The 14,507-nt window shown below is 45.6% G+C and overlaps 1 protein-coding gene across 1 annotated transcript in view; it reads right to left on the reverse strand.

Moving 5' to 3' along the window:
* Positions 1–432: 432 nt before the first annotated feature.
* The window catches only part of LOC308372005 (CUE domain-containing protein 1-like), a gene marked incomplete at both ends in the record, with an annotated part of 14,092 nt that continues 17 nt past the window's right edge, over positions 433–14,507 (reverse strand). The window contains 8 exons of the mRNA XM_080847095.1: positions 433–506; positions 1,541–1,599; positions 2,352–2,445; positions 2,961–3,050; positions 3,674–3,947; positions 5,222–5,348; positions 6,194–6,324; positions 14,192–14,507. The exon at positions 14,192–14,507 is cut by the window's right edge and continues 17 nt beyond it. Coding sequence (XP_080703221.1) covers positions 433–506; positions 1,541–1,599; positions 2,352–2,445; positions 2,961–3,050; positions 3,674–3,947; positions 5,222–5,348; positions 6,194–6,324; positions 14,192–14,507 — 1,165 coding nt within the window. The remainder of the gene's footprint in view (positions 507–1,540; positions 1,600–2,351; positions 2,446–2,960; positions 3,051–3,673; positions 3,948–5,221; positions 5,349–6,193; positions 6,325–14,191) is intronic.

A 14,507-nucleotide genomic window follows, 5' to 3' on the forward strand; every position in this document is an offset into this window, starting at 1 on the left:
ATCAGAGAGGGTATTGATGGGATCTCGCTGCCTTGCACAACTCCAAACTCACCCAAAGCAGCAAGTCCAATCGTTGAGATGGGGTAACAGGAAAATGTGTATTTGTTCTCTTAATAATTAAAGGATTTTTTTAAAAGCAGTATTCACACTGTATTCACACCTTTCTCTTCCTGGTGTGAGATGAAGTAGGCTTGGTCAGCACACTGAGGCTTGAGTTGAGTTCCATGTAACAAGATTTCAGGTTTAAGTGGATGTGTTAGACGCAGAGAGCCAAGGCTGTTTGAAAGAGGTCATGAACTAGACGGAACAATCTGGAAAAAGAAATGGTGAGTGTTTGAAGTGACTTCACACGGATCATCAACAAAGAGGAACAAAATCAAGCCATTAAAATATATATATATTTCCCGGTCTGAACAGAGAGAATGGATGTGCCTACCATGAGAGAACTTCCTTGTTTTGTTCCTCCTCTTCCTGAGTGTCTGGTGTCTTGAGCTTGGCACCCCCCTCTGCACACACAGACATGGTTTAGTCCAGAGTTCACAAATCCCTGTCATCGTGGTTGCCTTGACTTGATCTCTCCCTTCTGTCCCACCCCTTATCAAAACCTCTCCATTGGCTAAACGGCTATAACAACAGGTGGCGTTCCAGCTCAGGTGGCGTTCCAGCTCAGGTAGCGTTCCAGCTCAGGTAGCGTTCCAGCTCAGGTGGCGTTCCAGCTCAGGTAGCGTTCCAGCTCAGGTGTACAGCGGCCAGTCAAGAGGAAGGAGATGAAGGCTCTTCCACAGCACCTGAGCTCACCTTTGCTAGGCTACACCTGAGATCAAGCCAGCCTACACACACCCACTTATAACACTCACACCAAGGAACCATTTCTGATCTACAAAGACACCTCAAGTTCACAGTCTTAACTACAACAATATGTGTCACAATGGCTCCTTGCCACATTGTGGTCCCTCAACATATTTCACTTTCAACTGACCACATCACTTAGAGATATTTATTGAATTAGGAGCACAAAACCCATTGCAAATGTCATACATTCTTTTGTAGTGGTCCTTTTAAAAAAAGATCAGACCTCTGAGCGTTGGGGTGACCCATATAAATCAACGGAACTTGATGTAACACTCAGAGAAGCCGTGTAACACAAACACAAACACGCCGAGGGCCACACACGCTAATTCACAGAACAAATATTTTCATATTACTTTTCCGCCACTTGTTAGTCATGTCATCCATTCATATTGATGTGAATCAATCAATACTAACACAACTTTAACTGTGATGTGTTTTTTTGTTTCATTTCACAACTTATTTACTGTATAATCAATGGTAGCAGATGCCCGCTTGTAAAACATTCCACATTTGATTTGAACAGACGCGCGCCAATGATTCAAATTATTCACTGCATGTACTTTGAGATAATAGCAGTTGCCCCCCATGGATAGCATACTCTGACTAAAGCCATACTCGGATTAATGCCATCATGTAAACGCACTGACTGAGGGAAGGCAGTGTGAGGTGGGAGGGGGAGGGGTCTTACCACTGGGGGGTCCGTCTGCATCATCCAGAAGGTTGGCAGTGGAGGCAGCAGAGCCCAGTCTGCAGGGATAGAGAGTTAAGGAGGAACCGGATGGGTTCACAACACTATCTAGAACCACAGAAACAGAACCGTAGGGGTTCACAACACTATCTAGAACCACAGAAACAGTACAGGAGGGGTCCACAACGCTATCTAGAACCACAGAAACAGTACAGGAGGGGTTCACAACACTATCTAGAACCACAGAAACAGAACCGGAGGGGTCCACAACGCTATCTAGAACCACAGAAACAGAACCGGAGGGGTCCACAACACTATCTAGAACCACAGAAACAGTACCGGAGGGGTCCACAACACTATCTAGAACCACAGAAACAGTACAGGAGGGGTCCACAACGCTATCTAGAACCACAGAAACAGTACAGGAGGGGTTCACAACACTATCTAGAACCACAGAAACAGAACCGGAGGGGTCCACAACGCTATCTAGAACCACAGAAACAGAACCGGAGGGGTCCACAACACTATCTAGAACCACAGAAACAGTACCGGAGGGGTCCACAACACTATCTAGAACCACAGAAACAGTACCGGATGGGTTCACAACGTTATCTAGAACCACAGAAACAGTACCGGAGGAGGGGTCCACAACACTATCTAGAACCATAGAAACAGAACCCCATGCCCTCTCCTGCACTATAAATCCATCATCTGAAACAGAGTTCTGTGTTCCTGCAGCTCATCTGGCGGAGCAAGGTCCTAATGCCCAAAAGACGGGTTTGATAACACAAACTGACGAGTTTAAGGATACGAGTGATGTTTCAGCAGGGCCTTCTTCTTGGTCTTTCTCCTTCGGGTTTTCTCTGAGAAAGATCTTGCAACTTCTAGAAGTTTCTTCCTTGTGGCTGTTTGGAGTTGAAGTGATATGGGTTATAGAGACCTGAATGAAGACTAATGTTAATACTTTATGTTCACAGATGTCTCAACGATTCATGTGGTAACTGCATCTGCACTGCTATAACCAGTACTACGACAAATATCTCCTTCAACTGCAACTGTATTTATACTATATGTTTATTTCTTAGTCTAGTATACTTATGTTCACATAATTGTATTTGTCTGTTTATGTACAGGTCTATCTATATACAAAGATATTAAAATAATATGACACTATTAAGAGATACAAATGCCATTTCTTGCTACTACTTAATACCTCAATAAAAATGTTTTTTAATGAATGCCTATTTCTAATTGGTTGGGATCACCACCTGATGACTTAGATTTTATAGTTTGAAAGACCTGATACCAACTTTGGATTGGTTGGAAATGCCTTAGGATCATCAGGCCCAGGGAACTGATACATTCTAATACATTTAATTGGACAGCAGGTGGCAGCAGAGGGACATCAAAAAGCACTTACATTTGCCCATGTGCTTGAGTTTGTCACGGAACTGAGCGTCATCGGAGGGGGAGGGGCAGGCCTCACTAGAGCCTGATGCACAGCTGTCTCCTGCAGTAAGGACAGACCATAGAGCATGACATATTACACACACACACACACACACACACACACACACACACACACACACACACACACACACACACACACACTGACTGTATCTGCTTGACTATGTGTGTGTGCATGCATGTCTTTGTATGAGTGTGTGATTTAAGGTGTTCTCTGTCTGAATGTGTGGTTGTGTGTGTATTTGTGTGTGTGGTTGTGTGTGGTTGTGTGTTTGTGTGTGTTTTGTGTGTGTGTGTGTGTGTGAGTGAATGTATGTGTGGCTGTGTGTGTGTGTGCATGCATGTGTGTGTGTGTTTTTTAGTGTGTTTGAGTGTATTTGTGTGTGTGTATGTGTGCGTGTGTACATGTGTGTTTTGTGTGCGTATGTGTGTGTGTGTGTGTCAGTATATGTGTGTGTGTGTATGTGAGGCCGTGTGTATGTTCGTAAGTGTATGTATGTGTGTGTGTGTGTGTGTGTGTGTGTGTGTGTGTGTGTGTGTGTGTGAGTACATGTGTGTGTGTGTGTGTGTGTGGGTGTGTGTGTGTGAGTACATGTGTGTGTGTGTGTGTGTGTGTTTGTGAGTACATGTGTGTGTGTGTGTGTGTGTGTGTGTCCTCCACAGCACCTCTCTCCAGGGCGAGGAGGAAGTCCCGGTTGCGCTGCAGTTCCCTCATGAACTCCTCGTTCTGCAGGAAGAGGGCGACTCGCTCATCCTCCAGGTACCGCCGCAGCCTCCGGTCCTCCTCGTCCTCCAGGTGCCGTCCCAGAATCCTCTCCTGCTCGCCGCACACACCCCCCCCCTGCACCGCACCCCCCCCCTGCACCACCGGGGGCTGACACAGGGAGGACAGGGAGGAAGAGGAGGAGGAGGAAGGCTGGGAGAGATTGCTGTGGGAACGCTGGAGAGAGAAAGAGAGAGAGGGAGAGAGGGAGAGAGAGAGAGAGAGAGAGAGAGTGAGAGGGAGAGAGGGAGAGAGGGAGAGAGAGAGGGAGAGAGAGTGAGAGAGAGAGAGTGAGGGAGAAAGAGGGAGAGAGAGAGAGGGAGAGAGGGAGAGAGAGAGGGAGAGACATAGAGACACAGAGAAAGACAGAGAGACAGTGAGAGAGAGAGTGAGAGAGAGAGAGAGAGAGAGGGAGGGAGAGACAGAGACACAGAGAAAGAGTGAAAGAGAGAGTGAGGGAGAAAGAAAGGGAGAGGGAGAGAGAGACAAAATCAGACATTCACAACCATAGCTTATAGTTCATATTCAAACATTATCCTAATATAAATTCTACTCTATATCTAATCACTTGGCCAAGGTGGCGTTAAAATCGAATGCCTCTCATTACTTTCGTTTTTATAATAAATGTGCCAGGTGAGGTGAGGTGAGGTGAGGTTAGGTGAGGTGAGGTGAGGTGAGGTGAGGTGAGGTCAGGTCAGGTCAGGTCAGGTCAGGTCAGGTCAGGTCAGGTCAGGTCAGGTGAGGGTAGGTGAGGTAGGTGAGGTGAGGTGAGGTGAGGTGAGGTGAGGTGAGGGTAGGTGAGGTCAGGTGAGGTGAGGTGAGGTCAGGTCAGGTCAGGTCAGGTCAGGTCAGGTCAGGTCAGGTCAGGTCAGGTCAGGTCAGGTGAGGGTAGGTGAGGTAGGTGAGGTGAGGTGAGGTGAGGGTAGGTGAGGTAGGTGAGGTGAGGTGAGGTGAGGTGAGGTGAGGTGAGGTGAGGTGAGGTGAGGTGAGGTGAGGTCAGGTGAGGTCAGGTGAGGTCAGGTGTGTGTGATGGCTCTGTATGTAATTCATGACTCTGTGTGTGTGATGGCTCTGTGTGTGTGATGGCTCTGTGTGTGTGACGACTCTGTGTGTAGTTTATGGCTCTGTGTGTAGTTTATGGCTCTGTTTGTGTGTGATGGTTCTCTGTGTGTGGTGTCTCTGTGTGTGTGTGTGTGTGTTTGATGGCTCTGTGTGTGTGATGGCACTGTGTGTAGATTATGGCTGTGTGTGTGTGTGATGGCTCTGTGTGTGTGATGGCTCTGTGTGTGTGTGATGGCTCTGTGTGTAGTCTATGGCTCTGTGTGTGTGTGATGGCTCTGTGTGTAGTCTATGGCTCTGTGTGTGTAGTTTATGGCTCTGCAGTGCTGATTCAGAGTGAGGCGAGACCGGGCCGATGCGGTGAGATATTAAGCCAAGCTCCATAAATGTACCTGCAGACTATCACTCTGCTGGGGCAGGATACGCAGGAAGTCGTCTGGGAGGTTGCCAAGCAAAGGCGGGTTCCAGTTCCTGTAGCCGGTCCTTGACTGGTGTCCGGCTGGGGGATGGGCATCAAACCTGGCACAGAGGTGGGCCGAGGATGGCAAGGTCAGACTGCATGCCACTCCACAAACTCAATGGAGAGATTATTTCTATTTTTCCTCTGAATCATCATATTATCTTCATTTTCAGTACTGAATCATTATTATGTTACTCTTTTGCCTTGATATTCTCAAACTGGCCATAAAAAAAGTGTTTAAAATGTTTTGAGGCAGACTCATAACATCTGTGTATTTACACATTGCAGTAACTTTCTTGTACCACTAGATGGAGCCCCAAGGGAAACTAAAAGTAGCCGATCCACTCTAGTATTCGGCCTGGGAAATCGACCACTTTACCTTTGCTGTCATAACCCTGAAATAGGACCATTAACCCTAACATATACTGATCCATCAGTGCTACAGAAGCCTATATGGGTCAAATTGTCACAAAAAAAAAAAATTCAAGCAGTGTCTCTGCATGTTGGGGTAACAGAACAGGCCTCCTAGCAGCATCTGCATTAGGCTGATGTCAGGGTCTGGGAGCCCATTTCTGGATCAGGTGGCAATGAAGAGGTCTTTTTTGCATGTAAGAGATGTCACTGCTATCACCATAAGTAGGGATAGGCGCGCTTTACTTCAAAAAAATATAAATGCGTTTTCGGGTGCGAGTAAAAGAGTCACACGCTGACGATGGCTTAAGGCCGAAACGCGTCTGTGCAAAATAAACTGGTCTTAATATTCATGAGAAAAGCTTGGGAGTGCGGTTTTTATTCTAGTCACTGTTATCACCATAACTGCACTGTTCTACCAGGCCTTGTTCTGAAATGTATTCATTCATTGTCACCTTATTGGCTAAACCCCCCTCCAGGTGTGCAGTCTCACCTGGGCGGCGGCGTGTTGGGGACGTCAGCGGGGTACTTCCTGTCGTAGATGTGCATGTCATAGGAGGGAGGGGCGTAGACGGGCGGGGCCTCCTCGTCTGAGCTGTCTGGCTCTAGGGTGCGCTCTAGGATCTGGGGTGACATTAAAGGCATTAAAGGATCGCTGCTTATTCAGCCCCAGATAACACACACAGTACAGAGCCACAATAAGCAGTAAAGTACATCAGTTTGTGTGTGTGTGTGTGTGTGTGTGTGTGTGTGTGTGTGTGTGTGTGTGTGTGTGTGTGTGTGTGTATGTGTATATATGTGTCTGGTGGGTGTGTGTTTGTGTGTGTGTGTGTGTGTGTGTGTGTGTGTGTGTGTGTATGTGTATATATGTGTCTGGGTGTGTGTGTGTGTGTGTGTGTATATATGTGTCTGGGTGTGTGTGTGTGTGTGTGAATGTGGTGTGTGTGTGTGTGTGTGTGTGTGTGTGTGTGTGTGTGTGTGTGCAACCAGGGTTTTTCCTGCATAGAGAAAATATAGGCGCGCGCCTAAGCCGTTTTGCCGAGCGCCCATTAAAAATCCCGAGCGCCTAAAGGAAAAAAAAGTGCGCGATGAAAAAAAAAAAAAAAAAATTCATTTATGCGTCACGCATGCATTCTCAATAGTATGTTTCAAGAGTTCTACAGCCGAACCATCGTTCTGTTTTGATCAGTAAACGAGTTGATAAGTGGGTCTTCTTCTTGGCTGATCAATACGCAACTGTGAGTTACGCGAATGCACCGAGTGGCCAGCTGCCAATCACTCAATCTGCGCATCCTGACTTTCAGTCGGCGGTGATTTTGAGTATAAGATTCCATTTTCAGTATGCATGGCTTTCAATCTAATAAAATGTCTGCTATGTTGAGGACCATATTGATTTGTCTATCCGTTTGAACGAGTAACAGTAGACAGCGGGACCTCGCGGGAGAGACAGACAACCGCATTCGTTTATCAATGAAAGCTCAGCTGTTGCGGGTGTAAATTGTCCTTCCGCTGCAAGGAACAGCTTGACGTGCACGAATACACCTGTACAAATGCATATTCAATGTCCACTAAAAATGCTGAAAAAAGTTTGATTTACGATTTCCAACGCAGCCTCCATTGGTATTCTGAACCTGGAATGATAATATACAGTGTAGGCACGGGGAATAAATAGCCTATATTGATTAGAAAATATATAACTTCTATTAGAGTAGCCATCGCAAAGAATCATGTCAGCAATGCATGTCAGCTAATATGTTTAATAGTATTTTTCAAAATACAGCCGAAACCCTCGTTCTGTTTTGATCGCGTTGATAGAAAAATCGCGTGTGTCTTCTTGTCTGATCAAGACGCAACTGTGTTGCGCGCGAACAATAGCTTGCTTCTAAACAAGCACATATCATCAACCTGCGGAATCCTGACTTCATTAGTTGGCGGTAATTGGCGGTACCTTTTTGGAGACTGGAAAACTGAGTGTGGTAAGTTATTTCTATTTAATTCAACTTATTTTCTATCCCAAAAAAATATATACATACAATGTATACAAAGTGTACCTTAGTGCAGTGTTGGTGAAGTTACTTTGCAAGTGTAACTCTTAAAACTATATAGCTATATTCAGCCTGGCAGTAATTTGAACGAACTTCATTTCTATCACTGAAGATACATAGTGAGATAGATGAATAGTTCTTAAAATTTACTTGAAGATATCTCAATATTGTTTTGTTTTCAGTTTGATTATGAAAAGAGTAAGCATCGCAGACTTCTTTCAGAAGAAGATCAGGAGAGAGGATGAGGGAGAAAGGTGAGTGGTTGGCTATATTGGCTATATTGGCCACAGCTAATCACGAATCACGTCAGTGTTTCCTACAGGCCTAATTTCTCTTTTTCTCTCTCATAACATTGAAGTAACGCTAGGCCAGGAGGCTCAGGAGAGGCCCAGAGACAGGCCCAGGTACAGGCCCAGGTACAGGTACAGGGACAGGTACAGGGACAGGCCCAGGTACAGACCCAGGTGCAGGTACAGGTACAGGGGCAGGCCCAGGTACAGGGACAGGGACAGGATGGAGAAGGAGAGCTTATGAGAGTGGAGCTAGGAGTAGCACCTGGACAGCAGGGAGGAAGGTGAGCACCAGACCTGAGACTGAGCTTTTGAAAATGGAATAGAATTACACGGACTAAGATTGTAATCTTTCTTAGGAAGTCGAAGGAAAAGACCAGGGGGCATAGGGCCAGTGGGTTTGACCCAGTGTGGCTTCAAACCCATTCCTGGCTGCGCCACACTGACCTGGGCATGACCTGTGCAGTTTGCACAAAACATAGCACCAATGTTGGATGGGTAAGGCAGCCCTCCAAGGCATATAGGCTGGATGCTCTGGTCAGCCATAAGATGTCCGCAGTCCACAGGCAATCAGTGGCAAAAGAAGAAAGGCTTGCAGGTGATAAGGAAATTCAGAGCAACATAAAAATGTATAATTACATAATATATAACAACTGAATATGATGTCTGAAACAAATAATGTTATTTTTTATCTAGGACGAACACTGGAGACAGCCATGGCTCCCCAGGTGGACACGGAGCACAAAGCCTTGGAGGGCTGTTTTAAAATTATGTATGACTGCCTAAAACACAAGCGGCCCCATCATACTAATTACGAGCCGCTCCTTCAGCTTTGCAGGAGGCTAGGATGCAATTTTTTTGATGGACTGAAAGTAAGTTGGCAAAGTTTAAATAATTTGAATTGCTGTTTTACAACAATCTGTTACAAGTTATTAAGAGTAATAGTTATAATTAATTTACTTGAAGGCTGGCTCCAACACCACCTACACCAGCAGCCATATCATCGATGAGATACTGGAGCTGATTGGAAAGATGCTGGACCATCAGTTGGTGACAGAGGTGTCAAAGTCCCCAGCCTGGGGCATAATGGTTGATGAGACGACAGACATCTCTGTCACCAAACAGTTGGGTCTTGTCGTGAGGCAAGTAAAATGTTCCAATATGATCTAAATTACTCATGCTGCAGCTAGAAACTAAGAGTGACATTGTTACTTTGTTTTCTCCAGCTACCTAGGTCCAGATGAGACAGGAGCTGTGGGGGTCAAGACCAAGGTCTTAAATGTCTGCAAATTGAAGGCTGGAGATGCAGCAACCCTTACAGACACCATTCTGACCATCCTGACCACCCAAAAGAAGCTCCCCATGGCAGCGTTTTCATCCTTTGCCAGCGATGGAGCATCTGTGATGATTGGTGCGGTTTTTTTTAATTAAAATTTTTGTATTATTATTTTTTAACTTAATACCAGTTTTAACATAATCTTCCTGTGTATCCCATAGGCAAAAAGTCTGGAGTGGGGAAGCGGCTCACAGATATGTTCCCGGGGTTGATTACGGTGCACTGTGTGTGCCACCGGCTCAACCTCGCCGTATCTGACTGTATCAGTCAAACCAAAGGGGTGCCCTACCTAACCAAGTATGCTAGGACCTTAGGAACCATCTTCTGGTTTTATCATGGCTCCAGCAACAGAACTGGCAGCCTCCAGGAGATGGAGAGGGTGTTTGATCTCCCACAAATCAAACTTCAGGTTCGATGAACTGCCATAATAAATAAATGTAATAAATATTTGTGATATCGTTATATTACTGAGTAATTGTGCATGCAAAGACGTGTTGCCTTCTCTTTTCAGGGAGGCAATCAGACACGGTGGGAGAGCAGCAAGGAGGCCACGGATGTTGTCCGCCGGATCCTGCCAGCTCTGTTGGCAGACCTGTCCCAGCAGGCCAGGCAGGAGCCCACAGCTGAGGGGCTCTATAACTTCGCGAAACACGAATTTTTCCCTCCAGCCCTTTGTCTGATGCAGGTACAGTAAGAGAGTGACTTATTTCTAGACTGTTATTGTACATTTCTAATAATAACTTCCTTTACTATTAATAATTACAAAATTACCTTAATTTCCCTCTGGATTAATAAAGTATCTATCTAATTAAGGTGGTGCATGAGAAGCTGCACAGACAATTTCAAATATTTCAAAGAAGGAACCTTTTCTTTTCACAAGTTGATCAGGAGGTATGTAGTTGTCCACAACAAATGTAAAAAAAAAAAATTAAACGTGAACGATGCCTGTTGTCTGGAACATTATTGTGTCTGTAGGTTGAAGCAGGTAGTACGATTGACTTTACCAACGTTAAATGCAATTATTGTAAGTCGCTTTGGATAAAAGCCATCAGCTAAATAACTATAATGTAAATGGCTGTAATGTAGGTGACAGCGCTGAAGGCATCCCTGGTCCTACTTAAGGACAGAAGCCTAGTTCGGGACAGGTGGAGTGCCTGGATGACCTCAGACACCGGGCTGAAGGCACTCCAGGAAGAAATTCCTGCCTACTTCAAGGCTGATGTCTGGGACAGGTTTAAGAGATCGGTAGGATATAAATAGACATTTATAAATATATATATATTTTAGTTAGTTGATTAATTTTACATGATTTATTTTAATACTAGGTGATGGAACCATTCCTCAACATGCTGGTTGAGAACCTAGACAACCGCTTCCCCAGCACCAGTGCCCTTCAACTATTTGATGTGTTTACACCAAATAGGGTGCTGGCAAACCCTGCATCAAATTACGGTGTCCCACAAATGCAGGCTCTGGCAAGGCAGATCCCCAGGCTGGAGGAGTCTGCACTTCTTGAAGAGTGGGACACCTTCACAGAGAGGGTCAAGATCCCAGACCTAAGGGTCAGTGACAATGTGCAGTACATTTAGTTATTACTAATATTCTTCATGCTTAAATTTTAATTATCCATTGTTTTTATGTGCTTGCAGTCTAAATCCCTGGAGGAGGTTCTCCTCTGGCTGGTGTCTCCTGAGGCCTCAGAAATATACCCCTCCCTGAGTTTGGCAGCTGCTGTTGCCCTCACTGCACCCGTCCAGACTGCAGATGTGGAGCGGGTGTTCTCTGCCCTTAAGCTGGTTAATAGAAATAACATGATGTGTATTCAGCTATACAGGGGTTAAAGGGTGGTTGATATGATTTGTTTATAGCACAATAATTGCATTCTTCATTACGTTTTCAACAGGTGAAAACACCATTGAGAAACCGCCTCAAGGATGACCACCTTGATGTGTGCTGCAGGGTGGCCATCGACGGACCTCACCCCGACGCTATAAATTACCGTGAACTGGTTAAATCGTTTTACCAGGGCAGCAAAAGGCGGAGGGTTAAATGTTCTCAGGCTGGTTGCGACCTCTGTACATGACTTTAGTATTAAATAAAAATTCAATTCCTTGCATTTTACCATAGCCTCGATTATTTCTGAAATGGTGAAAAAAAAAGGACAAAGATATCTACTAATAAGCTGTCACGTTGACACAGTGTGTGCGCGCGAAGCGCGCAAAAATTTTTTGGGGAGAGCACCGAAGACCCATTTTGACCCAGGAAAAACCCTGGCAACCCAACCTGGCCATTGACATGGCCACAGGCCACACACACCCAAACACACACATTCACTAATAATCATTTTGCTAAGACCACGGTGAAGAGAGAGAGAGAGAGAGAGAGAAGAGAGAGAGAGAGAGAGAGAGAGAGAGAGAGAGTGTAGAGAAAACTATTCTCTCTTTCATTCAATGATAGCTGCTGCACAAGAACCCCTTTTGGAAGTGAAGCAGTGATCCATGTCACGGCCTGAGCTGACCCGTAGATGGCTGCAAGCTGGGACACACCACAAAGACCAACCCCTACGAAGCATCAAATATTAATATAATATAATATTAATATAATATAGAGCATAGCAAGCACTCAAGTGTGATAAAAACTTAATTACACTGATGCTTTTGGAAGTTTCTAGAAGATAATAACTGTGACAATACCCTGTGGGGACTTCTGTCAAGCGTAACATTAATATGAGGCGGAACCGTGAATTACACTGATATTGATCATGAAGAATACAAACAACACAGGGAACCTTTGTGGATGACAAGCAGAATATCAGCCAGGACAGTACACAGGAATTGACACCGGAAAAAAAGAATGTTACGTTAGGGATTTTAGAGGGTTAGCCATGACTGAAGGGAGGGTTAGTCGTGACTGGGGCGCCTGGGTGAAGCGCTCTATGCTCTTTGATCTCATGACTGAGTTGCAGAGGTGTGTGTGTGTGTGTGTGTGTGTGTGTGTGTGTGTGTGTGTGTGTGTGTATGTGTGTGTGTGTGTGTGTGTGTGTGTGTGTGTGTGTGTGTGTGTGTGTGTGTGTGTGTGTGTGCATACTCAGAGGCTCAGCACTGGACTCATGCAGGAGCTGATGTGCTTGACAGTAATCTGATTTGATTTTGTTATTTGTTGACCTATTTTTTGCTACTTTTCAATCATGGATTTCCTCATCATAGTTCACTTACTTGAGACTTTAAACATTCATCCTGAAAGAAGAGATGAATGTTTAAAGTCTCCATTAAGTGAACTATGATGAGGAAATCCAGAAGGGATGAAATCTGAGATGCTTGACAGTGGGAAAGGTGTAGGGGTAAAGTACGGGGGGAAAGGTGTAGGGGTAAAGTACGGGGGGGTATGCGCGGGTATGCGCAAGGTTTACGTTTACATTTAGTCATTTAGCAGACGCTTTTGTCCAAAGCGACGTACAAGGGAGAGAACAATCAAGCTAAGAGCAATAAAACCTGGCGTAACGATAAATACTGCTTATTTATTTATAAAAAATAGAAAACGACATAGAAAGAAAAAGAAGTGCGGGCCTGTCACTGCTTAAGTGCAAGTTAAGCCAAGGTGCCAGTTAGGAAGGGAGGTGCTCTCTGAAGAGTTGGGTCTTGAAGAGCTTCTTGAAGGTAGAGAGGGACGTCCCTGCTCTGGTAGTGCTAGGCAGGTCGTTCTACCAACAGGGTTTGACTGAGGCTGCTCCAGAGAGAACTACCCAGAAGAAAACCCGACCCACCGAAGGCAGATGTGGGCACGTTTTCAGGGAATAGTGGACACTGACACTCAAACAAACATAGTAAACAAAAAGAAAAAGACATCCAAAGACATCCAAAGGCATCCAAAAGACATCCACAGACATCCACAGACATCCACAGACATCCACAGAAATCCACAGACATCCACAGACATCCACAGACATCCACAGACATCCAGAGACATCCACAGACATCCACAGACATCCAAAGACATCCACAGACATCCACAGACATCCACAGACATCCAAAGACATCCACAGACATCCACAGACATCCACAGACATCCACAGACATCCACAGACATCCAGAGACATCCAAAGACATCCAAACACATCCAAAGACATCCAAACACATCCAAACACATCTTAACACATCCAAACACATCCAAAGACACCCAAAGACATCCAAAGACATCCAAAGACATCCAAAGACATCCACAGACATCCAAAGACATCCAAAAGACATCCACAGACATCCACAGACATCCAAAGACATCCACAGACATCCAAAGACATCCAAAGACATCCAAAGACATCCAAAAGACATCCAAAGACATCCAAAGACATCCACAGACATCCACAGACATCCACAGACATCCAAAGACATCCAAAGACATTCAAAGACATCCAAAAGACATCCAAAGACATCCAAAGACATCCAAAGACATCCACAGACATCCCAAGACATCCACAGACATCCACAGACATCCAAAGACATCCACAGACATCCAAAGACATCTACAGACATCCAAAGACATCCAAAGACATCCACAGACATTCACAGACATTCACAGACATCCACAGACATCCACAGACATCCACAGACATCCACAGACATCCAAAGACATCCAAAGACATCCACAGACATCCACAGACATCCACAGACATCCACAGACATCCATAGACATCCACAGACATCCACAGACATCCAAAGACATCCAAAGACATCCACAGACATCCACAGACATCCACAGACATCTATTTGTTTGAAAGGTGTTAAGTAATCGCCTTGACCTTTGACCTCTGACCTCTGGCTCACCTCTGGCGGTATGCTGTCCTCTGAGTCGGAGCTGTCGTCCGTGCCCTGCCCGCTGATGCTCATCTGCAGCAGCTGCTCGATGGTGGCCTCCACCACGCCGTTGTTGGCCCACAGCACGCACTCGATCACCTGCCGCTCCACCCAGGGGAACATGGTCCTGAAGTCGCCCATGGCCTGGTTGAACTCCAGCCGGTGCACCACCCGCCGTGGCCTGCTGGGGGCGCTGCTGTTGCTGTTGAGCTGCGCGCTGCCCCCTCTAGTGCTTCTGCTGCGGCGGTGGTGAGAGCTGGTGCCATGGGACCGAGAGACGGTGCGG

Source organism: Sprattus sprattus (genome assembly GCF_963457725.1).
Source record: "Sprattus sprattus genome assembly, chromosome: 1".
Taxonomy (NCBI): Eukaryota; Metazoa; Chordata; class Actinopteri; order Clupeiformes; family Clupeidae; genus Sprattus; species Sprattus sprattus.